Source organism: Desmodus rotundus, chromosome 12, assembly GCF_022682495.2.
Source record: "Desmodus rotundus isolate HL8 chromosome 12, HLdesRot8A.1, whole genome shotgun sequence".
Classification (NCBI taxonomy): domain Eukaryota; kingdom Metazoa; phylum Chordata; class Mammalia; order Chiroptera; family Phyllostomidae; genus Desmodus; species Desmodus rotundus.
In genome coordinates this window covers 75,143,625-75,170,526 of record NC_071398.1, presented here as the reverse complement: position 1 = coordinate 75,170,526, position 26,902 = coordinate 75,143,625, and the positions used below count along the sequence as shown (strand labels likewise).

Below are 26,902 nucleotides of genomic sequence, written 5' to 3'. Positions count from 1 at the left end.
TCCTGTACACCCTAACAAGCCTTCAATCCTAAGTTACCTGAAATCATAAGAAAAATAGTCCATTCTCCTTATGTTCAAACTAAATAATGTCAGTGCAGTAATGAGAGATGCCCCCAAGCCCTCTCCCCTCTGGCACAGTAAGCCCACCACAACTCCAGCCCAATTAAGGATCCCTTCCTTTGCCTGGCAGGAAGTCTACTATTCCACTAGGTAGTTCCTATTTGCACAACCTCAATGAGATGCTGTGGTTCTCCAAGCTAACAGACTTGGGTACAAAAACCTAGAAAGAGAGCCTCACCTGTGGCATTATTTCTGTGGCCCTTATATCTCTTAACATACTGGGCCCCATCACTGTGAGAGGAGTTGAAGAGATAAATGTCTTCATCATTGTAACTGGCCAGGAGCTCTGCCAAGAACAAGCACACAGCAGTGAAGGCAAAGGCTGAAAAAAGCTGAGATCAGGAACTGGGGGTTGGGGTGAGGCTTCTTGCCAGTAGTGCCCCCTCCTAATTACCCAGATATATAAAACCCATCTTACTCAGCTGGAACAGCAGGCAAGCCAGGTGTCTCAAGTAGGATAGGAACACACTGCCAACCCAGGGATAGCAGAATGCTCAAGATCACACCCATTAACTTAGGAATGAGTCAGAGACTTAAGAACCAGCTCAGGCATATAGTCTGGACTTCAGGACAGGCCCTGCCAAATATCATCTGCAGCCTTCTGCAAGTGGTACCTGGCATCTCCACGGGTCATCTGCTGTATCTTCCCACTCTGTGCTCACCATCAGCAACTACTCTCCAGCTGCTCCACTTGGAGCTATAGCACAGTGGTGAGCACTGCAGGGCACATGCCTCACTGTTCAGCAGCTCCCTAGACAGAGGGGGCATGCCAGCCAAGGAGCTGGGCCCTGCTCACGTACCTGTGCCGTCGTGGCTGTACACAAGACAGGTGATGTTTGCTTTGGACTCACTGTTCACCTGCAATAAGGAGCAGATACTGACTGATGCCCCACCCCACCCCCCATTTGTTATACCATCTTCAGGAAACAGATTTTCCTTCAAACTCCCCTATACTTTCTCCCAGAGATTGAGAGAGAGGAGTACAACCGATGAAACATGTCCATCTCTGGGGCTTTCTAATGGCTGCTTTCATGGGCCAGCCATTTTATATATACATTATCTCATTAGGCCTTATCATCATGGTACAAGGCATTTATCTCTATTTAGTCAATAAGAAAATTGTGGCCAAGAGAGGTGAGGTGACTGCCCAACATCATAAAGCTGGTAAGTGGTGGGGCCAGGATTCAAATTCTGGTGTCTGACTCAAAAGTTCAAGCTTCTCTCACCATACCAACAAGTTTGGGGGTAGCCTTAGGGTTGAGTCAGGGAAGCCTAGTACTGGCTCTTCATGAATCTTACCAGGTGATGAGGACAGAATTTCTTGAGTACTCCATTGTTCTCGTTCTCATCAATTTTTCTCTGGTCATAAATCCTGCGGTGAAAGAAGCAATGAAAATGTCAAAAACTTACAAACTGATTCCTTCAAGAAATGCAACTCGATGTAGTGCAGGAACAGCAGTCAAATGGATGTCAGGACAGATGAAGGACCTTACCTACCAAAGCTTAAAGGTCTTCCCCTCTTCTACCCTTTTTCCAAACCCTAACTCTTTTTTTAAATTTTATTATTTTTAGACAGAAGAGGAGGGAGGGAGGAAGAGAAGGAGAGAAATATCAATGTGTAGTTGCCTCTCACATGCCCTCTACTGGAGAGGTGCCCCACAACCCAGGCATGTGCCCTGACTGGGATTCCAACCTGCAAGGTGATCCTTTGGTTCACAGGCCAGCACTCAATCCACTGAGCCAAACCAGCCTGGGCCAAACCCTAACTCTTTTATTCAGCCATTTCAAGTGGTAATCCTAAATTATATCAGTTTGAAGTGGCTTATCTCTCTTCTCAGCTTTTATATCACTTACTGTTTATTTTCACAGAAATAACATTATCATAGAGCTTTTTGTGTGTATGATACCTCCCCAATTGGGTTTATAACTCACAGGCAGAGACTATACCTTATATAAGCCAGTAGATCTTCAGCCCTGGCTGGTGTGGCTCAGTGGATTGAGTGGGCCAGTGAACCAAAGGGTCACTGGTTCGACTCCCAGTCAGAGCACATGTCTGGGTCGCAGGCCAGGTCCCCAGTAGGGGGTGCATGAGAGGCAACCACACATTGATGTTTCTCTCCTCTTTCTCCTTGCCTTCCACTCTCTAAAAATAAATAAATAAAACCTAAAAAAAGGACAGTATATCTTCAATCCCTTCTTGAAATATTTGGCCAATTCTCCCTCTTATACTGCACAACTATTACAAACCACCACCTGTATCTCAAGACTCCCTCCTTCCTACATTCCCATCAAGCATTAAACAGTCTTCACCTTTCCTTCTCTCTCTAATCCAAACTTTAAATTCATTCAAATTTTTGACACATATTATGTACTAAGTATTATGCTAGGTGTTAGAAATACAGTGAAGATGGACCCAATCTTTGTCCTCACCCATCATTCTCCTCCAGTCTCAGAGCCTCCACAGCTGCCTTTATCTCATCCTTCTAATGAGTTTGATTGATTAGCCCATTTTCAACCTCTTCCTTATCACTGTCTGCTCATGTTCTAAAAATCCTCCTTCTACTGTCTGTCCTTTCCTATTATTGCTATTTCTGTCCTTCCCCTTGCAGTCAAATTATGAAAAGAGTAATTTTCACTTTCTCACTTCTTATTCACTTCTCAATCCATTCCCATCTAGCTTTGGCCTTCAACTCACCCCTGAACTTCTCTGGCTAAAGTCATCAGTAACCTAACTGTAAATGCCAATAAGACACTGTCAGGCCTTTCTCTACTGTCCTGACATGGTTCATTATTCCTTCCCTTGAAACTCTTTCCTTGATATCCAACTACTACTTAATGCTGTTCATGGGGTTTTCTTCGTCTATCTCATAAATGCTGATATTCTCCAGAAGTCTGATCCTAAGTTCTCCTGAGTCTATATAAAAAAATTTTAAGCTACCATCTAAGTAGTATGTGAACATACAGAAACTGTGCTTATGTGCTATTTCTGGGGAGAAGGGATCATAGTTTTCCTTACATTCTCAAAGAGGCCAGAGACTCAAAGGGAGGTGAAAGAGAGAATTTGATCAACACTTTTTATTAGTGACCAAATTCCATTATCTCAATGCTTTAACTACCACCTACATGCAGGCATATGTCTCGTAAGTCTGTGTCTCCAGCCCAAACTTATTCTGAGCTCCAGATTTCTATGTATGTGCCAATTGAGCTGTATAATGAGATGCCTAAAAGTAAACTCATTCTCCTTCTTCTAAAACTAAACGCATTCTCAACTTACCCTTTTCCCCTGAATCTCTGTTAATAGTATTATCCTAAATTTAGGTGGCCAACCAAAAAGTCAGGCCCTTTCTTTCCTGTAGAGCTAATTTCTGTCCTGTCAGACTCCCTGGGTATATTTCTTGACTATATCTGCTTTTTCCACCCTTAATTAATTTTCACTCAGATGATATGTAGTATCCTTCTAAACCAATTTCCTTACTTATACTGTCACCAGAATTATATCTAAAATGCAAAATTTTATGTAAGTTTCCTGCTTAAGTCTCTTTAGCAATTTTGTACTTTCTACTAAAAAGTCTAAACTCCTTGGTACAGCTGCCTACTACTACTTCTCAAAGATCCCATACATAATAGAAAAAGCAAGACAACGAATAAAAACCATGCTTCCTTGAACATATCACATCTTATTATTTCACTTCTAAACATATTGTCTGCTCTACCTAAAATACTAGTTTCCCATTTGTCTTTCATACTCCCTCTGTGAGGAAGATCAGAATAGTGAAATGGTTTCTACTATACTTACGGTGTCTGATCTGATTTCAAATACTAACTCTGTCACTTACTAAATGAGTTATAGAGGGTATGTTACTTAATGAATCCTTATATATGCTTCTCCAGAATGCTCCATGGAAGCAGAGACTCTTTTAGCTAAGTGTGTATCTAGCACATAACAGATGCTCAGTAAATGCTAAATAAATGAATCAATATATGTCTGTATTCTCCATAATCCACTGCTTAATATCCTGCATAAAGAGAATATTCAGGTTCTGGCCAAGATGGAGGCATAGGTAGAAACCCTTCACTTCCTTGCACAACCAAAATAAGGATAACCACCAATCTAAAATCAATAAACAACAAGAAGCGCCAGAAAATCAAATTTCATGGAACTCCAACAACCAAGGAATTGAAGAAAAAACCAACCAGAACAACCAGATCGGTACACCAAGACAAAGAAATATGGATCAAATGAAAGAACAGAGCAAAACTTCAGAAAAAGACCTAAGCAATGAGGAGACAGTCAACCTGGTAATCAAAATGCTCACAGTACTGACTGAGCTTGCTTGAAAAATGAAAAAACAAATGAAAGATACCCAAAGTGAAATAAAGCAAAATATTCAGGGAATCAATAGTGACAGGAAGGAAACCAGGACGCAAAGCAACGATTTGGAACAAAAGGGAAAAATAAACATCCAACTGGAACAGAATGAAGAAACAAGAATTCAAAAAAGTGAAGAGAGACTTATGAACCTCTGGGACAACCTAAAACGTTCCAATATCCAAATTATAGGGGTGCCAGAAGGAGAAGAATAACAACAAGAAATTGAAAGCTTATCTGAACAAATAATGAAGGAAAACTTCCCCAATCTGGTGAAGGAAATAGACTTCCAGGAAGTCCAGGAAGCTCAGAGAGTCCCAAAGAAGTTGGACCCAAAGAGGAACACACCAAAGCACATCATCATTAAGTTACCCAAGATTAAAGACAAAGAGAGAATCCTAGAAGAAGCAAGAGGAAAGGAGAGAGTTACCTATAAAGGAATTCCCATAAGGCTATCAGCTGATTTCTCAAAAGAAATCTTGCAGGCAAGAAGGGGCTGGAAAGAAGTATTTCAAGTCATGAAAGGCAAGGACCTACATCCACGATAACTCTATCCAGCAAAGCTATCATTTAGAATGGAAGGGCGATAAAGTGCTTCCCAGATAAGGTCAAGTTAAAGGAGTTCATCATCACCAAACCCCTATTCTATGAAATGTTAAAGGGACTTATCTAAGAAAAAGAAGATAAAAAATATGAACAATAAAATGACAACAAACTCACAACTATCAACAAATGCTAAAAAGAAACAAAAACAATGAAAACAAAAACTAAGCAAACAACTAGAACGGGAATGGAACCAGAGAAATGGACATCACATGGAGGGTTTTCAGTGGGGAGGCAGAAGGGAGAAATAGGGGGGGAAAGGTACAGGGAAGAAGCAGCATAATTAGTAGGCATTAAATAGATGGATAGAGATAAGAAATGGTATAGGAAACAGAGAATTCAAAGAACTTATATGTATAACCCATGGACATGAACTAAGGGGGGGAATGCTGAAGGGATGGGGGGGCAGGGTGAAGGGAGGGTATGGGGGAAAAATTGGGAAAACTGTCATAGCATAATCAATAAAAAAATACTTAAAAAAAAAAAGAATATTCAGGCAATGTTTGCTAAATGAATCAGAGAAAGAAAAAAGGAATCGGGCCCTGGCCGGGTAACTCAGTTGGCTAGAATGTTGTCCCAATCTGCCAAGGTTGCAGGTTCAATCACCGGTCAGGGCACATGCAAGAGTCCACAAGTAAATGCATAAATAAGTGGAACAACAAATCGATGTTTCTCTCTTTCTCTCTTCCTCTCAAATCAATAAATTAAAAAAAAATTTTTTTAAAGAGGAATAGACTACAGTATTACCAATTACTACTCTTCACCAAATATATATTAGCTGAAAATAAAATTTTTTTCCTTCAAATGAAGTCTAAATCACAGCTCTCAAATGTCACTAAGCTATCATAAACTTCAACAAGTCAGCAAATTAGTAAAAAATATTTAAATATGTAATATTTTGGCATATGAACTATTCTGTTGCTCAGTATCTAATGCTCTTTGTCCTTCTTTATGGGGAAATCATTACCTTTTTTCCCTTTCTTATGAATAAAATTAATTTCAGAATATAGTTATAAAAATGTGCTCTCATTTAAAGATAAATGCTTTTCACCCATCATCAGGAAAAGAAAAAGTCATTCATTTCTCTAGTGATCCTCTCCCTTGTCCTTTTCAAACTAATTCCTCAGCAACAAAAAATATATATATATAATTAAAATAGGCCAACTGGATCGGGATGGGATATAGTTTATGGCTAAGGGCCAGAAGGAAACTAACTGGTGGTACACTTGGGGATTGAATCGATGAATTCTGTTTTCTTTAGGATATACATCAGTAAGTCAGTGCTACAACAGATGTTCACAGAAACAAAAATATTACTATAGATAAAGAAAAGTGGTTCAAGACAAAGGGAGCCCAAAATACTGAGTTCATACCGAGTAGTCCCATGTCAAATCATTTCTGTACCTGAAATCAGCATTCAAAACTTCTATGCATGTTAATTTATACATAAAAATGGTAGCAGATATTTACTAATACAACACTTGCTAGTAAACTTGGGTTTATATCTTAGCTACTATGTGGGGACCTTGGTCAATTCATCAAAGTTCTTTAAAACTTGATAATCCCTACATTAAGCCATCCCTCAGAAATTACTACATTAGGGAGAATACCTCACAAGAGGCTAAACACTTTTGGAAGAGGGTAAGGAACCTCAAGAGAGTGGTTAATGGATTCCCAGGCAATTCATACCTTTCCACAGGGAAGCCTGGTAGTACACAATGCATCAGTGTCTCAAACTGTCAAAGACACAGAAGAGCCTTCAGACTCACCTTACAAACTGATCTCGTCCACCCACTGCAAACTGGTGGGTATTGGCAGGATTCACATAGATTGTATACAGCCCCACTTTCTTCTCTTTCTCTTTTGTCACCACCAGCTTCCTATTTAAGAGTAGAAAAGCGTAAAAGTTATATTCTTCCACAGATACAGATGGTCATGGCAAATGAGAGCAGAGACAGTAATGTTTGTTTTGCACATAAGACAAAACTACCTTCACATATATTTACTAAATGCTACTTTGGGGATGAAAAAAAATATAGTGAAGTCATTTTCTGGTATTCCTCAAGAAGCATAAATTAAAGATACATGAAAGTATTGCTTCTCAGGTAGTTCTCAGTTTAGATGGAATCCAACATGATAACCAATCATTAAACAGACAATAATATCCACATCTTCCCACCCTTCATTCATAAATACGTGTTCCTCATCATCAGGGAGCAGGAAGTGAGGGGAGAATGAATTACAAAATAGTGAACAGAAAAGACCTTAAGGTCAGAGTCTATCTCCTAGATTCCAAAAAAGCGTCAGTTAAAATCTAGTGTTAAAAATGCACACAGCAGGCCCTGGCTGTGTAGGTCAGTTGGTTGGAGTGACATCCTGATATTCCAAGGTTGCAGGTTCAATCTCTAGTCAGGGCATATACAAGAAACAACCAAAGAATTATTGAATAGGTAGAATAACAAAGTGATGTTTCTCTCTCTTGAAAATCAACAAAAAAAGTTTTGTTAATACACACAGCAGAATGACAAGTCATAGTTTTCTAGCACAGGGGCAATCCAAACGGAAACAGCATTCTCCTTCCCTTACCTGAAGCAAACTAGAAAAGGAGGTTCTTATGAAGATGTTTATTTTTTTAAATATTTTTACCTTTAAATTAGAGTTAACATACAATATTACATTGGTTTCAGGTGTACAGCCCTGTGATTAGATATTTATATAACTTATGAAGTGATCACCCTGAAGGTAACTATTTCTAAGGCTGAAAATGGTTTCTAAATTATTCTTCTGGTTATATCACCAAAAAATGGGACTCCTTAGGAGGGCATGGGACCCTGAGGAAATGCTATGAAAGTTCAGAGTTTTAGCCAGAAAATTCTGATTTTAGCCATAATTTTCCTAGCTTAAAGGTAGCCCTATGAATATGAATACTCTTCCCAGGTCTATCCAACCAGTCAAATATGACATCATATATGATGACAAACATGGCACATCATAAAGGTTAGTAATTACAAAAAAGACAAGACATTAAAGGAAAGAACTGTGCTTTACTTTTTTTTTTTCTTTTTTTTCAGGTGCATGTGATTTATTGTGGGCATGCTCTCAGAAGAAAGGGAGCTAAACCTCTAAAGCATGAATTGTACCACTGCACTAGTCCTGCCTTGAGGCAGGAAGCTAGCTTTTTTTTTTTTTAAATATATTTATTGATTATGCTATTACAGTTGTCCTATTTCCCACCCCCCTCACTCCACTTCATCCTGCCCACCCCCTCCCTCCCACATTCCCCCCCTATAGTTCATGCCCATGGGTCATACTTATAAGTTCTTTGGCTTCTACATTTCCTATACTATTCTTACCCTCCCCCTGTCTATTTTCCACCTATCATCTATGCTACTTATTCTCTGTACCTTTCCCCTCCTCTCCCCCTCGCACTCCCCTATTGACAGCCCTCCATGTGATCTCCATCTCTATGGTTCTGTTCCTGTTCTAGTTGTTTGCCTAGTTTGCTCTTGTTTTTGTTTTAGGTGTGGTCGTTAATAACTGTCATTTTTACTGTTCCTATTTTTTATCTTCTTTTTCTTAGGTAACTCCCTTTAACATTTCATATAATAAGGGCTTGGTGATGATGTACCTTTCATTTTTAATCTAAGCTTTTGCTCATTTGTTACTATGAAAACTGAAAGAAATACAATCATGACAAGAAGTTTCTTGTTAAAAAAAAATGATTTTAGCCAGTAACTCTAGCCAGAACTGCTCTAGGCAAAGGGGGAAGATTTTATTTGATTTACAAATCTCTGCAGTTTCATTAGCCCTGCCCAGGTAGTTCAGTTGGTTAGAGCATTGTCCCAATACACCAAGTCTGTGGGTTCAATCCCCAGTTAGGGCACATAAAAGAGTCAACCAATGAAGGCACAAACAAATTACTGTCTCTCTCTCTCTCTAAAATCAATTAAAAAAAAAAAAAAAACTGCAGCCTTCCACTAAAAGAATAGTGTACAGAGGTCATAAAAAAGGAATGTCATTAGGGAAAACTCACACCCTCAAAAATAGTAGGCAAAAGACATATCAAAAAGTTTCAGGAATACACCAGTAATGGAGACAAGACTGTTTTAACTGGATTTCTGACAGAGAAAAGTAGTAGGAGCAAAAGCTGCTCCTTTTCATAGGACTACTCGGCAATTTGGATTTTCAGGAGAGGGTCAGACAAATATAAAGGTTACCATATGGAAGCAAAATGAAGAAACTGGGGATTGATTATGAAGTACTGATTCCACTGTCATGTAATTCTGACAAAGAGTTCAGTCTTTTGATGCTGTAATTTATTTAGCTAAAACAAACAATACTCTCTCCTAATGGATAAATGCACAAGTACCTTAAGCTCTCTAACATGCATCAGTAGTGGTATAAAAATAATTAATCATGGCAGAAAGAGGCAGCACAAGAAGCCATACGAAACAAATCCTCCAAATTTTGTCTTAATATTTGCAGGTTTTTTTTTTTTTAAAATCCTCACACAAGAATATGTTTTGTATTTTTTTTTTTTAATTGATTGGAGGGAGGGAGATATCAATGTGTGAGAGAGTAACTTTAATCAGTTGTCTCCAGCAGGCACCCTAACCGGGGATCAAACCCACAACCTTTTGGCGTGTAAGACGATGCTCCAACCAAGCCACCCAGCTAGGGCAAAATTTGCAGTTTTTGTAATGATCAGGTATGTTCCAGCAAAAATGGAAAAATAATTACAGATCAGACTAAAAAATTCCTTTGAAGAATACCTCAAACTGGCTTCCACTGGCTTAAGGAATACTCATCCACAAGCTCCACATCAAACTCTTTTCCTAAGATGTTAGCCAATTTCACTGGCTTCCAAAGACTCAACTATCATATACTAACAAGAAAAAATTCCCCTATGCCAACTTCACATAACGATGCCTGGCCATGACCTTCACATTCAGCCCCCCCACTTCATTCCAGACTTCTACTTCTTCAACCCGTAACTCAAAACCTTTTTGAAGGCTCGCTCTCTCTTATTCCCTAAATCCAGATTTTGGGCCTCCTCCTGGGTTACTCCTTTTAGTTTCCATCCCATCTATCACCTAGAGCCATTGGTTATCTCTCATCCAGATTTTCAGCTATTGTTTCATTACAAATTTAATAATCTACCAAAGTTATGTGCTCTGCTCATTACTAGAACCAGATTCCCAATTCCTTATGGCCTAACAGTAGTTTTCCTCTGACTCTGATCCACAGGATAGATCCCATTCTGCTTCACAATTCTCCAACAGAGCAGACTGAACAAACTCATATCATTTTTGCACCTTTGCCCTTCCCTCTGCTCTTGAAAACTTGCTAATGTTCCACTATCATCATAAACCACAGAACTTTGGAATTGAATACAACAAACATCATTCATTTCAAGAGATTAAATGATTTTCTCAAAGTTAAATAACTTCAGAGTAGTACTAGAAGGCAGATCCTTTGTCACCCAGGCCTGTTCCCTTCCCAGTATAAAGCCAGTATCTCCCTTATTATCTTGAGGGTTAGTAGAAGTAACCAGTATATCCTTTCTACAAGTCTAAACCATTTCTATCATTTGAGCAGTTTTTGAAATTCTTCCACAATCTAGACAACTTCTTCTATACTTATGTGTAAAAATAATCAGTCTTAATATTATATTATCTATACCATTTTACTTGTATACTATGTAAATCAGTGATATCCCTTACTCAATGTTGGTGTTGACATATGATATTTGTTATAATAATTTTTAAGACTAACAAGAAACTAATCAATCTAGATTATCCATCAATAAAATCATGGTTAAATAAACTGTGGTATGCCAATGTTGTAATGTATATGTCATGGTTAAAAATCAGGTAGGTCTTTATGGTCTGATAGAGAAAGATCTCCAAAATACATTAAAACGTGAAAAAAGCAAATACGGAAACAGACATGTTTCTGTCTACATGTGTGTTTATATATACATATAAGTAATCCCATCAATGGGGAAAAGTATATATGTATATGTTAAGATACATAAAGGTGTACAAAAAGAATTGGAAAGGTATTCAGGATTTTTGACAATGATTACCAATAGCCAGAAAAGTGGCGGGCAGGGGAGGTGTACATGACAGAGCAAATGTAAATCATTTTATCCATATACATTGTTAGAGTATCCTCTATATGCATGTGTGTGTGTATGAGAGGCAGACAGAAAAAGACACACACACACCTCCTCCAGACTGCCTGGATCCAAACAAGATGCTATGATATAACACAGCTGAAAAAGGACATAATTTACCCTTGAGTCTCAAACTGATATAAAAATGAGCTGTGACATGTGAATTCTACAGCTACCAATATTTTTTTCAAAACTCATCATTTAATTGTTTACATGTTTTGATATGTAACTGAACTGAAAACTACATAGGACCATACCTCTAAGCAGCTTTGTAGAGTAATATGCTTCTTGTGGTTAAGTTGAGTGGCACCCAAGTAAATGAAGAGTTTTTAAAGCCCACATACAGTAAGATAACTGAATCTTGCTTTAGAAATAAAGCTAGACTGAATGGTAGTTCACTGCTGACAAACAAGTAAGAAATTCCCCTAAACCCTATTCTGCTTCTCACAGGCACAAAGGAATCATTCTGATGGATCAAAGAGTTGAGCATTACCTAGACCACATGGAATATTTTCCAGCCCAAGAGATCCAGTTCCGTAAAAGTACTATTGCTATACTTACGAAGCTGGCCGGTCCTGTCTGAGGTCAATGGTGAAGACAACTGCATCTTCACCTGCAGATAGAAATGTACAGGGAGAATCTGGTTCCAGGGCCAACTGGAGGAGAAAAAAGGGATAGGATGAGAATTTTAAAGACTAGAATTAAAGGTTATCTAGTTCATTCCTTTATGTTTAGAAAGGGCTGCATTTAAAATACCTCAGCAGGAGAAATGTCTACCTTTTATTGTTGTAAAATTCTAGGAAAGGAGATAATTTAATAAGCCCCTCCTCTCTTGTTCTGTATAAATTACTTACAGCTAGTTTACTCTACACAAGTGGAAAGGACAGATGATTTGCTATTCCAACTAAGTCCCCAAGGGATTTAACAGTGATACCAAAGGAAAAATCAGTCTTTAGGGTTCATTATCAAAGAAAATCAATTCCACACCCTCAGGTGGAGAGAGAAATGGTGCCCAAGTTTCATTTCCCTACATCTTAGTTCTTAAAATTAGTTATCTAGTGGTTTGGAAGTACACTTAAGATTCAAAGAAATAATTTTCACATTGCCCAAGCCATTTAGAAATGGATACTCCAGGTTCACCTGCATATTTGTTCAGGCTTTTTATGAGGATAAAGCCTAAAAGGCATGGAAAGACATGGTACCTACTTTACGACTAGGCAGCTTCTCACTGGCTGCTACTATGACTATTTGGCCTATATCCCCCAGTCTAATATGAGGAGCTAACTACTAGCACCATGGAACCGTTATTAAGATGTTCTAAAGATGATCAGAGTAAAGTTTAAACATTTGGAAGGCACAGGAGACCTCAAGGATCTCTCAACTATGGTTCATCTTAGGAATTAAGTATAATCAATTAAATAAATACTGCATGTGCAAGATTTACAGATCTCTCAAATACCTGCCTTCCAAGAAGTTTAGGATGGTGGCTGGTCTTTCCTTTCTTATGTATAAATCGTAGGACTAAAAGAAAGGGAGGCAGGTGACTACAATAAACAGAGATATGCCCTGGCGGGGTAGTTTGGTTGATTAGAATATTGTCTGGATACACCAGGGTTGTGGGTTTGATCCCTAGTCAGGGTACATACAAGAAGTAACCAATGAATGCATAAATTTAAGTGGAACAACAAACTGATGTTTTTCTCTCTCTCGCTCTAAAAGCAACAGGTTAAAAATTTAGAAAAAAATATAAACAGATATAAGAGGGCTTTGGTGAGATCCACAGAAGAGCTCGATTGCATATCCTTTGGGGCAAAGACTGACTTACCTTATGGGATGCTCCCTTATGCTGGGCCACACGCTTTGTATTCTTGCAGCACTGTGTGGCAGACAACTCTGCTACCCGCACCTGCCCGTCACGGGCACACATGGCCAGGGTGGAATCACCACTGTTAGGAAGGAACTTTGCCTGGGGTGTTAACAATGAAGAAAGGGACACACAAAAGAAATTGAGGCGGTGAATCTGAGAGGAAAAATATAATGACAACCTCAACTCACCCTTTTGTTTCACAACAGCTGAAAACTTAGCTCACTGACTCCAATTGGTTTAAAGTCTAATTTCTTCCAAGAGTTAAGGGAGAGGGAGAGAAAAAACTTCTCTGATATAAGAGAGCATTTCATTTGATTCTGGAAGGCTGAACTAATATAGGATAAGTGCTCAGGTGAACTAGGACTCTGACCTACCAAGGGACAAAAGAAAGAGAAAAAAGAAAACTATCTTGATTCAGTAAGTAAATATTAATTTGCTATTGTACAAAGCAAAAGGAAACTAGGAGGGGATGTTGGAGAAAGAGGGAACATGCTTACAGATAAACAGCCAGTACCAATATGTTACACTGGACTGATGAGTAAAATCCTCAGAGAATAATAGTACTAACTTTTATCAAATGTTTACTAATGTTCACTAAGTACCAGGTATGATTCTAACTGCTCAGCTTCTATTGTTATTTAATCCTCATAACCTTTTATGTTAATACCCCCATAGTATAGATAAGTAAACTGAACACAGAGGTTAAATAACTTGCCCTAAATCACACAGCTAGTAAAGGGCTAGGATTTGAACCCAGTCTGGCTTAATAGACTCTGCTCTTACACTATATGCCTCCTATCAGGGCACAGATAGTACTTTCCTGATTATTTCTAAGCACCCACTTATAATGAGACTTTCAACAGTGTTTATGCTCAAGGAAAGAAAAGCTTGTCATAGGTCTTGCAGTGTATATAACTCAAGGCATTACAGAGCCAACACAGGACTGAATTTGATATCTAATTCCTGCAACTCACTACCAGCTACCACTACAGGCAACAGCTCAGATTTGTCTAACTCATGTCTGATTTTCTCAATTTCTATTTTGCTTCCTTTCCTCACCTGGAAGACATTGCTTTTGTGGCCACTCTCAAAGTCCAGTACCGGCTGCCGCCGCACCCAGTCCCAAACCACCACTTTTAGGTCATCGCTGCCACTGGCCAGCCAAGTTCCACGCTGATTAAAGTGCAGGGTATTGACACAACCAGTATGGCCCTCAAGCCCATGCTGCAGGCGGAAACGCTGCACAAAGACTCTTGCCCCACAAGCTTCATATACAAAGCGGGAACTTGAACCCAGCTCCCGCTCCCGAAGGGCAGGAAGGGCTTGCCAGCGAGGTCGGGGAAGAGCTGATGTTTCTGAGGATACCCAGTCCTCCAGGGCCTGCTCATCATCTGATGAGTCCTGGTCACGATTGGCCCGCTTGCGCTGTACACGACGCCGAGGATGTTCTTCTTCCTCCTCCTCTTCCTCCTCCTCTTCCTCTGAGCGATCATGGACTTGGTTTTCATCATTGATGGAGTAATGGCCTGTGTCCTCCATACTGTCAGAGTCCTTGTCTTCACCTGAGCTCTCTGTATCTGTGCCTCGACTTTCTGTGCTGGTGCGATTGGGGCCACCATCATCCCCTGTCAAGCTCAAGCTCAGGTCTGAGGCCTCTACTTCAATGCCTGAGGATGTCTCCCTCCCTTCTTCAGCTCCAGACATCTCCTCTGGACTGCTAGACATGCTTCCTGCATGTAAGTGAGAAATGGGTAAGTGAGGGGAGAAAAAGGACAAGGTTAGTGATCAGAAACATTTCCCCATCTTAGTCTAAGAAATCATCACACAGAAAGACCCAGAAACCAACTTTGGTCAAAGTGTTTTCGTTACAAATGCTTATAAAACACACCTTCTGAAGGGGAATCTTGGAGAAGAAACTGGAAAGATTAATATCAAAGCCACTCACAAATAAAGGTAATTCAACAGAATGGAAGAAATGCAGAAACTAAGAGCATAATAAATTCTCAAGAGGCAAAGCACTGACGGACTGTATCATACAACTACCCTAGGCTCTGTTCTGCTGGATGGGCATCCATTAGTTACAGTGAATAATTAAACTAAATATAAGAAAAAGAATAGCCATCCCTGCAAGAACTGGCATAGCCATCTTCTTAGAAAAAGAGAGAAAATAACTGATTAAAATCACTCTAACAGTAGATGAGAGGTGGACTTTTTCCCACTTCAAGAAGGCACCATTACCTCCTGACTCCTCAATTTTAAAGTTTCTTTCCCCAACATCTTAAAAGTCCATTAAGAATCCAGAAGTAAGTAAAAGAGACAAATGGAAATTTTGATCATTTGGTAAGTTCTGGCTCACTATTTGCTAATTTATGTATTCTGACTTATTTCCATTAATTTAATAATTTTAATACTATTTTTAGTTATACAAACTGAGACAAAGTTCGTCAGGAAGCATATGTAAGAATGATAAAAAGGGGTACTACAGTGGTACCTGAGAAGAAATTCACCATCTTCTAAGCTCGCCATGTTGGTAATTATAAAATAACTGGGACATATTGAACGATTTAATCACCTACAATTAAGATACTGCATTCTCCTATCAAAAAACAGCCAAATCAAATTCTAATAAGCACTTGGCAATGTTCTAAGGGCTACAACTTCCAACCTAAGGTCAAGATGTGAAGGAAGACCTTCTTTTCTTAGATGACTACAAATTTTATCTTGCCAGAAGTAAATGCTGTTAGGAAAGGCAAACCAGCTATGGTTGATTCTGGTATGAGTTATTCAATTCCAATACTACATTAATGTTTTAAAATCCAAAGGATTGGAGTACCTTACTGCTTATTCATCTAGATTAGAACAGTAATTTCTGAAAATCTTCACAGCAATGGAACCCCTTTTCCAATGAACTCTTATACAAAACCCAATACAGAAAACAGACAATGTAATTGTTTTGGTTCAAGTAGTGACAGAAGGTTGGGAGACATATAAGCAGCTCTTTTCAAAAAAGCACCTCTAAGAGCACAGTGTGAAAACAACTAGGCTAGAAACTGGACCATAAAGGGGAACAGTACAGCAATTTGATCCTACAAACTACAATTGCTGGAACTGCTATATAGCTGAGAAATATTAATAGTATGGTTTTTGAAATGCAACTGGTTAAAGATTTGGAGTGGTGAGAAGAAATATCACTTCTGCGAAGAAGTAAATATAAAAGGCCAGAACTTCTAGCATTCATTGTTAAAATCATGATTAAAAAATTACGACAACTTTGAGGGCCCTATCACATTAACATAAAAGCCAGAGCATACCACAAGCTCAGTAAGAGGACCCTAACAGTCAATGACCAAGATGTAGCTCAGGGGCTGGCAAATTTTTTTTCTGCCAAGGGCCAGATAGAAATTTGAGGCCTCACAGGCCATATGGATTTCTGTCGCAACTACTCCACTCCACTGCCATAGCACAAAAGCCATCATAAATACTATGTAAAATGAATGGGGCATGACTGTGTTCCAATAAACTTTACAAAAACAGGCAGGCTGGACTTGGCCTGCAGGCCAGTTTGTCAATACCTGATGTAGATAATAGCCAAACTCCAAATCAAATGTGTACCTCAAATCCCTCTAGAATGCTGTGTCTTGCAACTAAGCCCAGTGAAAAATCTGGACCACCTTCCTTTACAGAAGATAAATGGCAGAAAAGAATAAAGGGGCAATAGAACAGCATGCTGAAAAATCTCTTTCCCCTCATCAATTTTATTATTCTGCCAATCACATCAACTAGGATTTAGCTTATAATCCTGACCTGCAAGGTGCTGAGGAATGCTGCCCAACTATATCCATTTGAAGGATGTTCTCTAGTTTAGAAGTTGGCTCAGAGTTGAAGCACTGGTTGAATAAACCAGGTAGTAGCTAAAGCTGCCAGAGTCTTGAAATCCTGCCTTCAAGTCTGCACTAAGCACTGTGACTTAACACTTGGCAGCACTGCCAAAAGAAAAGGAGGACAGGAAGGGAGAAAACCCCCAATTCCAGCTGGATTAGGTTGTAACTTCATCTCTTATCTAGTATCTACATAAAACTATGATCCACCATGGAAATAGACTTCTCATTATTACCAGGGAACCTCACCTTCCCAACAACTCTTTTGTTCCCACCACCAACTGGATCTTCTTTTTTCTTTTATTAACAGCATCTCCTAGGTTTTATCTATCCTTTAAAACCTTTCAGGATCCCAAACCACCTGACCTCTTAGAGGTGAAAGAGGTGCTCTTAGAGGCAACTCTTATTACTGATCTTCTGAAAACAATCAGATAAAAGTTGAAGGGGCAAAAGTACCACACAGTCCAAGGTGATTCCTGTGTAGTTTCCTGTACTCAAAACAACTCAAGAAGGGTTCACTCTTAGAAAAGATTTCCTTCCCTCCACTAAAATCCATGTTTCCACTCTCTTTGGGGGAGAAGAACAGTAGATAGCAAAAATAGCTTCACTTTCATTTTGGCCCCTTACCATTAGCTAAGTCTGTTTTGCCATCTGTGCCGCTCCCTTTGTTGGACATCTTGATTGATGTTTGTTGTAGCCAGCCTGGATTTGGAAGGGGAAGAAAATAACAATTAGAAAACAACCTGAGAAAGATGATAAAAGGGCCAAGGAGATTTAATAACGTACAGCCTCTGTCATTTTTATAAAAATAATTTTTTTGTTGTGTACTCAATAGTTTATCTCAGCTACTGAAAATCACACCGGATTTTCCACCCCCATGTCAAAATTTCTAAAAAAACCATACATTTGGGAAGTCAACTGCAATCTCTTTACTTTACTCACTGAGCAACTGGCAGTGTTTTTTCAGATGAAAGAGGAAACTGAAATAAAACCTGAAACAGCAGCCATATATCAAATGATATACTATAAGCAGAGAGCCTTAACTCAATACAAAGAGCAAGCTTCAGCATTGCCCTGTAGGCAAAAATCTCCTATTGTAAATATTAGTTTTAAGTATCCATAAACTCTATATTACACAGTCTTTACAGCATGAAGAGGTGGGTCAGACTGTATCATTTTACACACAGACCAAAAGAGATGAAAGAAATCAAACTCTTGGGGTAAGAGCTTGGGCTTTATGTTCACTCAGATGCCCAGCTTCACATTTACAGGTGCAGATATTAACTATTGTAAGAAGCAAAGACATATTAGAACTTGGGAGCCCAGTACCTCTAAGAAAGAATATAAAAGGGTGTTTTTCCCCCTCTTACAATTAATAATGGTCAGTCGCCAAATGCAAAGCTGCATAAGAAAAGGGCAACACTTCTATTAAACCATCTCAGTTCATTTCATAAAAATTGCAAACATTATTTCATAGTTCCTCCCACTTTCACCAGATTTTTTGGCATAGCTATAATTAAGAGTCAGGGTATCTAGCTTCTTTCCTTGTACACCACTGTAACACAGTCATTATCTTTTCAGGGCCTCACTCCCAGCTCAAGCAAATTCCAAAGAGCAAAGAAAAATATTATTCACACCAGAACTTTGTTAAGCCCCTTCAGTGATCATGACTCCAGTCCTTATACACAGGCACACTGGCCTCTAATCTTTCAACAGCCCTTTCACTCTCCTAACAATGATCCCAGAAGCAGCCCCATCCTGAACCTTGCCCCCTACTTTCCTCTACAGAAATTCAAGTTGCTACAAAGAGTGTCCTCTGCTAAGAGACAGTTGCCCAAAGCTTGCTCATAGTAGGCCAGAGTGGAGGAGTGAAAATAATGCAAGAGCAGGACTGAGGCTGAATCTGAAGGAACGACAAAGCCAATGAAAAAGATTGGTGAAGCCACATAAAGAAAAACAGTACAGAGCTGTTTGCAGAGCAGGCTGTTTTCCTCTTCCTATATACTTTGATGATAAATTTTTGTACAGCATTCCTCACACAACACTTTTTTCCCCCTCAAAGCAGTCCCTGTTTATATAGTATCTCAGCAGTATCTTCTTCCCCACCTAAGGTTTATAGTAATTACATTAATTATAAAAGTCCTATGGAGTGAGGAAAATAACTTCACTACTTTTTTAAGATTAAAAACTAAGGTCATAAGTATACTTTATTGTCAATTAAGAACAGATTTGATATTTTCTCATCTCCAAAATCAAAACTGTCAACCATAACCATACTTCCCACCCCACTATTATCCACTCCCAGAGAATAAAGTAGTTTTAGAGTACCTTTCTCAAAACTGAATCTCATCAACTTGTACAGAAGCTGAGACTGCCTGAACTTTAGACTAATAATGGCTCTAGACAATACATTTGCTTTCCCAGCCTATATGACCCGAAGGAGCCAAAGCCTAGTGCCCACCTGGCTGAGAAGTGGGCAAAGGAGAATCATGAGGTTCAACTCATACCCAGAGGCTACATGTCATCTTTTGGGGAAATTAGTTTTTGGGGAAATTAAACTCTCTCTCTTTGAGGAAATAAGCTGACAGAATTTACTGCTAAATTCAGAAACAGAGAAAACCCTGTGAATGCTGATGTCAACTCTAATCACTAAGTTGATACAGGCAGATAGGTCACATTTTAGGGGCATAGAGTTTATCAAAAGTAGTTCTACACTGAAAACTCAAATTCCAAGATTCTAGTATCAGCTAAGCCATTAGCATGTTTTGTGACCTTGGGTGAGCTGCTTAATATTTTCTGACTTTATTTTCTTTTTTTGTAAAGTAATATTAGTAAACTCCAGAGGTGATATAGATAAGTACATTACATGTTAAAATTTCTGCAGAAGGATGCTCTAGGGCAGTGGTCTCAAAACTGATAATAAACTATATCAGTGAAAACTCTGAGCATGAACCTTCAATATGAGTGTATATACACCCACATTTAATCAATTCACATTAAACATCAAACATTAAGCTTTTCTCAGAAAAACTAGAAATTTCAACATTCTTTTCTTATACACTACTAGATCATTTTCCATACCCCTTGGGGTATATGCATTCCCACTTTGGGGGACCACTTCTCTAGAAAGCCAATAAGTTATAACAGTAATAAAATACGATTACTTTGGGGGTGAGCTGTTACTCTTACCATATGAACCTCAGTCAAGATGAAGAAATTTAAAACAATCCCAACTCTAGGGCAGGAATTAAGAGTAAGTGCCCAAATTAAAGCAGGTTATGATACAATTTATGACTGTACCCTAGGTCTCAAGTATGGGAGGGAACCACTCTGGAATCTCTTTCATCACCAAGAAATACAATCTTATTTCATAATCTGAGGTTAGGGACCATACTTGACCCTAACTTAAACTACCTTCTTCATTCTTGAATGCACTGCACCTTGCCAACAAATCCAGTTTTACCTTGAACAATTTTACCATGTAAAATCCCAGGTATCTGGGAGAGTTTAATTAGATTAGCTCTACTGCCTGTACTCTAAAAATAACCATAACCCCTGCCAAACTGAAGGTTAAGGAGTAAACTACTGAGGGATGGACAAAAAAAGACTCAGGTGTCATTTTAACTTCTACATAAGAAATTCCAGTGACCTAGATTTTTCTTAATAAGAAACAGGTCTTAGATTTTTAACCAAATATATGGCAAAATACTAAGTAAAAACCAAGCAGAGGGAAAGTTAATACAGTATATAACAGTACTTGTGGAAGAGGTATCAAGTGTCTCCTGTTTAAAACCACTGAGGCTGCTTCCTTTTCCTAATATTAATGAAAGATTTGTACAAGAGACCATGTATACTAGAACAACAACATATCCAAATGCAAAGTACATATAGATGAAGAAACTTCACTCCTACATTTGTACAATACACAAAAACTAACTGAAAATGGATCACACACCAAAATAATACAACTTCCACAATAAAACAATGGAGATAATCTTTGTGACAATGGATTAGGCAAGTATTTCTTAGGGTAGGACTCAAAGAGCACAAACCATAAAAGAAAAAATTAACTGGACATAACAAAATTAAAAATCCACTCTTCAAGAGACACTGTTAAGAAGATGAAAACACAAGGTACATATTAAAAGAAAATATCTGCTAAAGACATATTTAATTAAGGATAGAGACCAGAATATATTTAAAATCTCTCACAACTAAGTAAGAATCACTTGAAAAGATCCTCAATATTATTAGAGAAATGCAAACTAAACCACAATAAGAATCCTTTATATACCTATTAGAATGTTAGAATTTTAGAAATAATAACAAGCTTTCTTTATCAGGTGCTAAAAAGGTATAAAGCAACCAGAACTCATACACTTATGATAGATATGCAAAATGGTAATCACTTTGGAAAAACAGCTTGGCAGTTTCTTATACAGTTAAACATACACTTACCACACAAGCCAGGAATCCCACTCAGGTATGTCCTCAAGAGAAATGAAAATATATATCCAACCCAAAAACCTGCAGCAGGTAAATGTTTTAGTGGCTTTATTTAGAGTCATCAAACACTGGAAACAATCAAATGTTCTTCATTTCTGGACATGGATAAACAAACTGTGGTCCTCGCTGGTGTGGCTCAGTGGACTGAGTGTAAACCCAAGGGTTGTTGGTTCGATTTCCAGTTAGGGTACATGCCTGGGCTGCGGGCCAGGTCCCCAGTGGGGAGCACAGGAGAGGCAACCAGACATTGATGTTTCTCTCCCTCCCTTCCCCCTCTCTATTTAAAAAAAAAAAAAAAAGAACAAATTGTGGTCCATCCACACAATGGACTACCACTAAGTAATAAAAAGAAATGAACTACTGATACACAGAGCAACACAGATGGACTTCAAATATGTTATACTAAGTGAAAGAAGCAAGATTCAAACAGCTACATAATATGATTCCATTTATAGGATAATCTGGAAAAAGGCTATAGGGACAGAAAGAAGATCAGTGGCTGTTAGGGATTGGGATGTAGGGAAGAGAATGACTATAAGCCGGCATGAGAAAACTCTTTGGAACGATGAAAATGTTCTATGGTTCTGTCACAGAAACGTTGAGTGACTGCATTTGTCAGAATCCATAGAATGGGACACTAAAAAAATGGGTTAATTTGACTCTACGTAAATCATACCTCAATAAATCTGGCCGAAAAAAAGAGAATGGGAGAGGTGGAGGAAGAGGGAGAAATCATGCAGTGTTAAACAACAGAAAATACCCAACAACTAAGAATACTAAATTTTCAAGGCTGTGATTATTAATAGAAGTTAGCTAAAGTGGTGAGTATGGTACAGTAAATGAGAGCAAAACATCAGATCTTCTTGCTTAAAATGAAAGTGCAGAGGAATTTTTGCTGTAATTACATTTGAGGCAAGATGAATCCTAAAGTCTCCAATCCTATTTATTACCTTTTGACCACTAAGAATATTGGAAGACCCCTGGCTGGTGTAGCTCAGTGGGTTGAGCGCAGGACTGCGAACCAAATGGTTGCTGGTTCAATTCCCAGTCAGGGCATATGCCTGGGTTGCAGGCAGGTCCCCAGTAGGGGGCACGTGAGAGGCAACCACACACTAATGTTTCTCTACCTCTCTTTCTCCCTCCCTTCCCCTCTCTAAAAATAAATAAAATCTAAAAAAAAAAAAAGGAAGAAATACCCAATTCAATCTTAAAAACTAACTCTAACACCAATGTTATGCAATAAAAAGCTCGGTTTGGATAACTCTTCTATAATCTGGACATTTCCTAGACATGTTTAGAGTAACTTTCCTATGGTAGAAGACAATCCAGAAGTAAATAATGTTTACTAAAAACAAAGCTTAGTCACTTCATGATTTTAAAAGCCTATCACTCACTAACAGAACACAGAACTTAGAGTGTAAAATTGACAATCTCAGCATCTCACAATAGGGCACACTTCTATAGAATGTCTTCTACTAGTGTCCCATTTGCTTTTGAAATGCCAGTATTGTTTTAAACTGGCCACAAAAAGACTGTTTTCTTTTAGCTCTTTCTGAAAACAAGCTTCTATCCTACGCTGATCCTAGTCAACACCAAGGACTAAATCTTACACATTTTATAAGAGTGCTGTGTAAAATTCCCTGTAGGTTGGAAACTAAGGTCACAAACATATCTAGCCTCCCACTTCAGCCATGCTAGGAAATACTACCTAATAAGATGTGACAATTCTTATGCAACACCCTGAAATACAAAATAGCTTCAGAATATGTGAAACCCTTGCAGGGTCTTGACCAGCACATAGAGTAATAAGAAACAATCAAAGTTATGCCTCTTTCAATCTATTTCCTTTTCTACTCTTGCCCAACATAGATCTACAGATCCTTTAAAAACACAAATAGTAAAAATGCAGTCTCAGCCACTTCACCATTCTCCACTCCAAGTCTTTACCTTTTAATAGAGAATTTAGACCCTGAGTGATGGTAATGCAAGATAATCAACTCTGAGTTGATCACTGGCCTGAATGAATACAGTTGCTTTCATCACAATGTAATCAACATTTTATTAATTTTCATGTTCCCTTACCTACTCCAAAAAAGTGTAATAAAAGCCAATGAGGTTAAAGACTGTTTATCTGTGCTGTTATATCATTAAGATGGTCAAACTGGGGAGATGAAATAAAAAGCTCTGGCCTTGGACAGGTACCTCAGCTGGTTAAGAGCATCATCCTAATATGTCAAGGTTGCAGGCTGGATTCCTGATCACGGCACATTGAAGAAGTGACCAATGAATGCATAAGCAAGTTCAAAAGCAAAACAAACAGCCCTGGCTGGTGTAGTTCAGTGGATTGAGCGTGGGTCTGCGAACCAAAGGGTCGTCGGTTCGATTTCCAGTCAGGGTACATGCCTAGGTTGCAGGCCAGGTCCCCAGCTGGGTTGCCCCAATGAGGGACAACCACACATTGATGTTTCTCTCCCTCTCTTTCTCCTTCCCTTCCCCTCTCTCTAAAAATAAATAAAATCTTTTAAAAAATTAAAGAATAAAAACAATAAAACAAACCAAAAAACCTCTGTATTCCTAACTCCCTAGGCCAAATTCACTTCAGAAAGAAATGAGATCTTTTCATGGTCTAGTTCTTGGATAATCTATTGATGAAGATCACTGCAGAGCCCAAGAACTTGGAGAAAAAAAATGTACTCTTCTATAGCAAAAAGGAAAAGGCCTAAGGAGTAGCTAGGGCAGAGGTGGTGAATAACACTGAAGCAGGAAAGGAAGGAATTACTGGCATACCTCTTTTTATTGTGCTTCCCATTATTGCATTTCACAGATGTCATTATTTTTACAAATTGAAAACAAGACCCTCCACCAGCAAAAAGATTACAACTTGCTTTACTGCTATACTGGCTTTGTTGTGGTGGTCTGGTACCCAACCAACAATATCTTGAGGTATGCCTGCACAATATTTGTGTCAACTCTGACTAGGTGTACCAATGGAGAGGCAAAGAGAAAGGAAGCAATGAACAATGGAAACTTATTGATATTTAGTTTAATAATGTATTTAGAGATATACAAGGGGGAACCCCAAAACCCTGGAATTCATTTATAAAAATTGTGTATTTATTATTGTATGTTTAAACTTTGGTCACCTTCAAAGTACTCTGCATTGATGCAACATGTATGACATTTTTTCCACTGTTCAGAACAGTTTTTGAATGCATTGATTTTGATGTCTTTTAGTGCTCCTGCCATTTTTTGTTTTACCTGTTCCACACTGACAAAATGCTTCCCTTTGAAGACTTTTCTCATCCGGGGAAACAAACAAAAAGTCGCTCAGCGTGAGATCAGGTGAATAGGAGAGGTGGGGCATGGAGTCATGCCATTTGGGGTTTAAAACTGCTGAACACTCAGCATGGTGTGGGGAGGTACACTTGTAAATCACCTATCACAAAATGGGCAAACACACTGAGTCTTCAAAAAACAATCCCCTGAAGTCAACTGCAGCCTTTTACAACAATGCCAGCTAGTACACAGATACATATGGTTCCCAGAACACTCACCTAGTGGGGGAAGCCGGTACTACAAGGGGCCCTCTCCCCAGAAGATAATTCTCGTTTTTTTGGGTCCCCATCCTACATACAACTATATCCAATATTCCTGCTATCCTCTGGTCTTGAACTAACCTGAATCATGTTCAGAAGACAACCCTATGTGGGCACCTACAAAGCAAACATCTCAGTTGACCAATTAAAAATGAACTGAAAAAACCAGGAAAACATGTTCAAAAGCAAAAATGCAAAGAGATATAAACTAATGTATAACTTATTCTAAACCATATCAATGATGTGTAAAGAAAATAGAAAAAAATCCTGTCTGGTGTGGCTCAGTGGACTGAACGTCGGCCCGTGAACCAAAGACTCGCTGGTTCTATTCCCAGTGAGGGCACATGCCTGGGTTGAGGGCCAGGTGCCCGGTGTGGGGGGGCATGTGAGAGGCAACCACACACTGATGCTTCTCTCCCTCTCTCTCTCCCTCCCTTCCCCTCTGTCTAAAAATAAATTCACATAAAATCTTAAAAAAAAAAAGAAAATAGAAAAAAAAAATTCCTGTCTATCATGTGCTAGCCATAATTTAGAGCTTTACATAGGTTCCTTCTTAAGATACTAACAATGACTCTAGGACGTAAATTGTATTTATCCCACTTTTAGAGATGTAGAAATGAAAAGAGAAGTTTTAATAACTCGCCCAAGGTCTAAATCTTAGTATAGTATTTAAACCCAGGTCTGTCCAGCTCTAAAGACTGTACTTTTCCCTTTGTATCTTACCGATATACATATGTACCACCAATAATAATCTTATTTCAGTTCACAATGTGTAGTTTCTAATTAGAACTCTGTGTGATATAAAGCTCATCAGTATTACACTCAACCTTTTCTACTACAAATCATAAAGATATTAAGAATCAGCCAGGTCTCCTTCCCAGAGACACTGAGCTCCTCTGTCTCATCCCATAAACCCCAACTACAGCACTAATCTCTGCTACCAGAAACCCAAGAGCCTTACAAAAATTACATTTACATGTATGATCTGACTCCCTCTTCTGCACTGGCCCATGCTGCTGGCTGCACAGGATTGATTCCTCTACTGACCAAAAATTCTTCAGGTCAGCTATAAAAAACAAACAAAAAACAACCACTATTCTGTTAACCCAAAATGTACCACTATGTCCTAAAAAGTTGCAATTGAGGTGGACTGAACTCAGATACTAACTAAAGGCAGCATCACTTATCACTTCCCAGATTTTAGTGTAAGTGGCTATATGGTCTCCTCTAAATACCAAGAAATGACAACTCAAACTAATTTCCCAGCTAACAATGTAAGAAACATGATCCACACAAAGGCAAAATCACAATGCAAATGAGGAAGAAAAATTCACTTTCAGGTTTAACTGGAGTTTTGAAGATACACAGCAATAGTTTATGACAGAAACTCAAGATGCTCACAGATCATAAAACTTGTAGAAGTAATTTAACCACAGCTAGAACAGTCAAAAACTATACCCCAACTCTTTGGGATAAGTAGGAATTTTATGACTTTAGTGGTCAGCACTTGACCTTCAGGGCAGGGTCTGTCTTGGACTCAGGAGTGTAAATACTCTCAATTTCTACTCACCTTTCCTCCTTTATCACTGAAGTAGGGCCAGGCTGAGCTCCTGAGAAAGTACGTCTGTAGATTCACTGAAGGACTGAGAAAAATTAAAGTTTAAATGGCAAAGGTGTTTCTTCTATTGAACATAATAAAAATCATTATAAGTACACGTTAATATTTTTTAGACCTCCTCAGAACTATTTAAAACCAGAATAATTTATCTAATTCTGACTACTCAG

At 38.6% G+C, this 26,902-nt stretch overlaps 1 protein-coding gene across 3 annotated transcripts in view; it reads right to left on the bottom strand.

The window, feature by feature from the left end:
- The window catches only part of DCAF8 (DDB1 and CUL4 associated factor 8), a 35,289-nt gene that overhangs the window by 7,416 nt on the left and 971 nt on the right, over positions 1-26,902 (bottom strand). For all 3 annotated transcript variants that reach the window (XM_024574832.4, XM_024574813.4, XM_024574824.4), the window contains exons 2-10: positions 26,688-26,760; positions 17,643-17,717; positions 14,197-14,867; positions 13,096-13,236; positions 11,832-11,926; positions 6,862-6,972; positions 1,420-1,492; positions 921-978; positions 299-406 (exon numbers count right to left, since the gene is read on the bottom strand). In XM_024574832.4, the coding sequence (XP_024430600.2) occupies positions 299-406; positions 921-978; positions 1,420-1,492; positions 6,862-6,972; positions 11,832-11,926; positions 13,096-13,236; positions 14,197-14,867; positions 17,643-17,691 (1,306 nt within the window). In that variant the 5' untranslated portion in view covers positions 17,692-17,717; positions 26,688-26,760. The remainder of the gene's footprint in view (positions 1-298; positions 407-920; positions 979-1,419; positions 1,493-6,861; positions 6,973-11,831; positions 11,927-13,095; positions 13,237-14,196; positions 14,868-17,642; positions 17,718-26,687; positions 26,761-26,902) is intronic.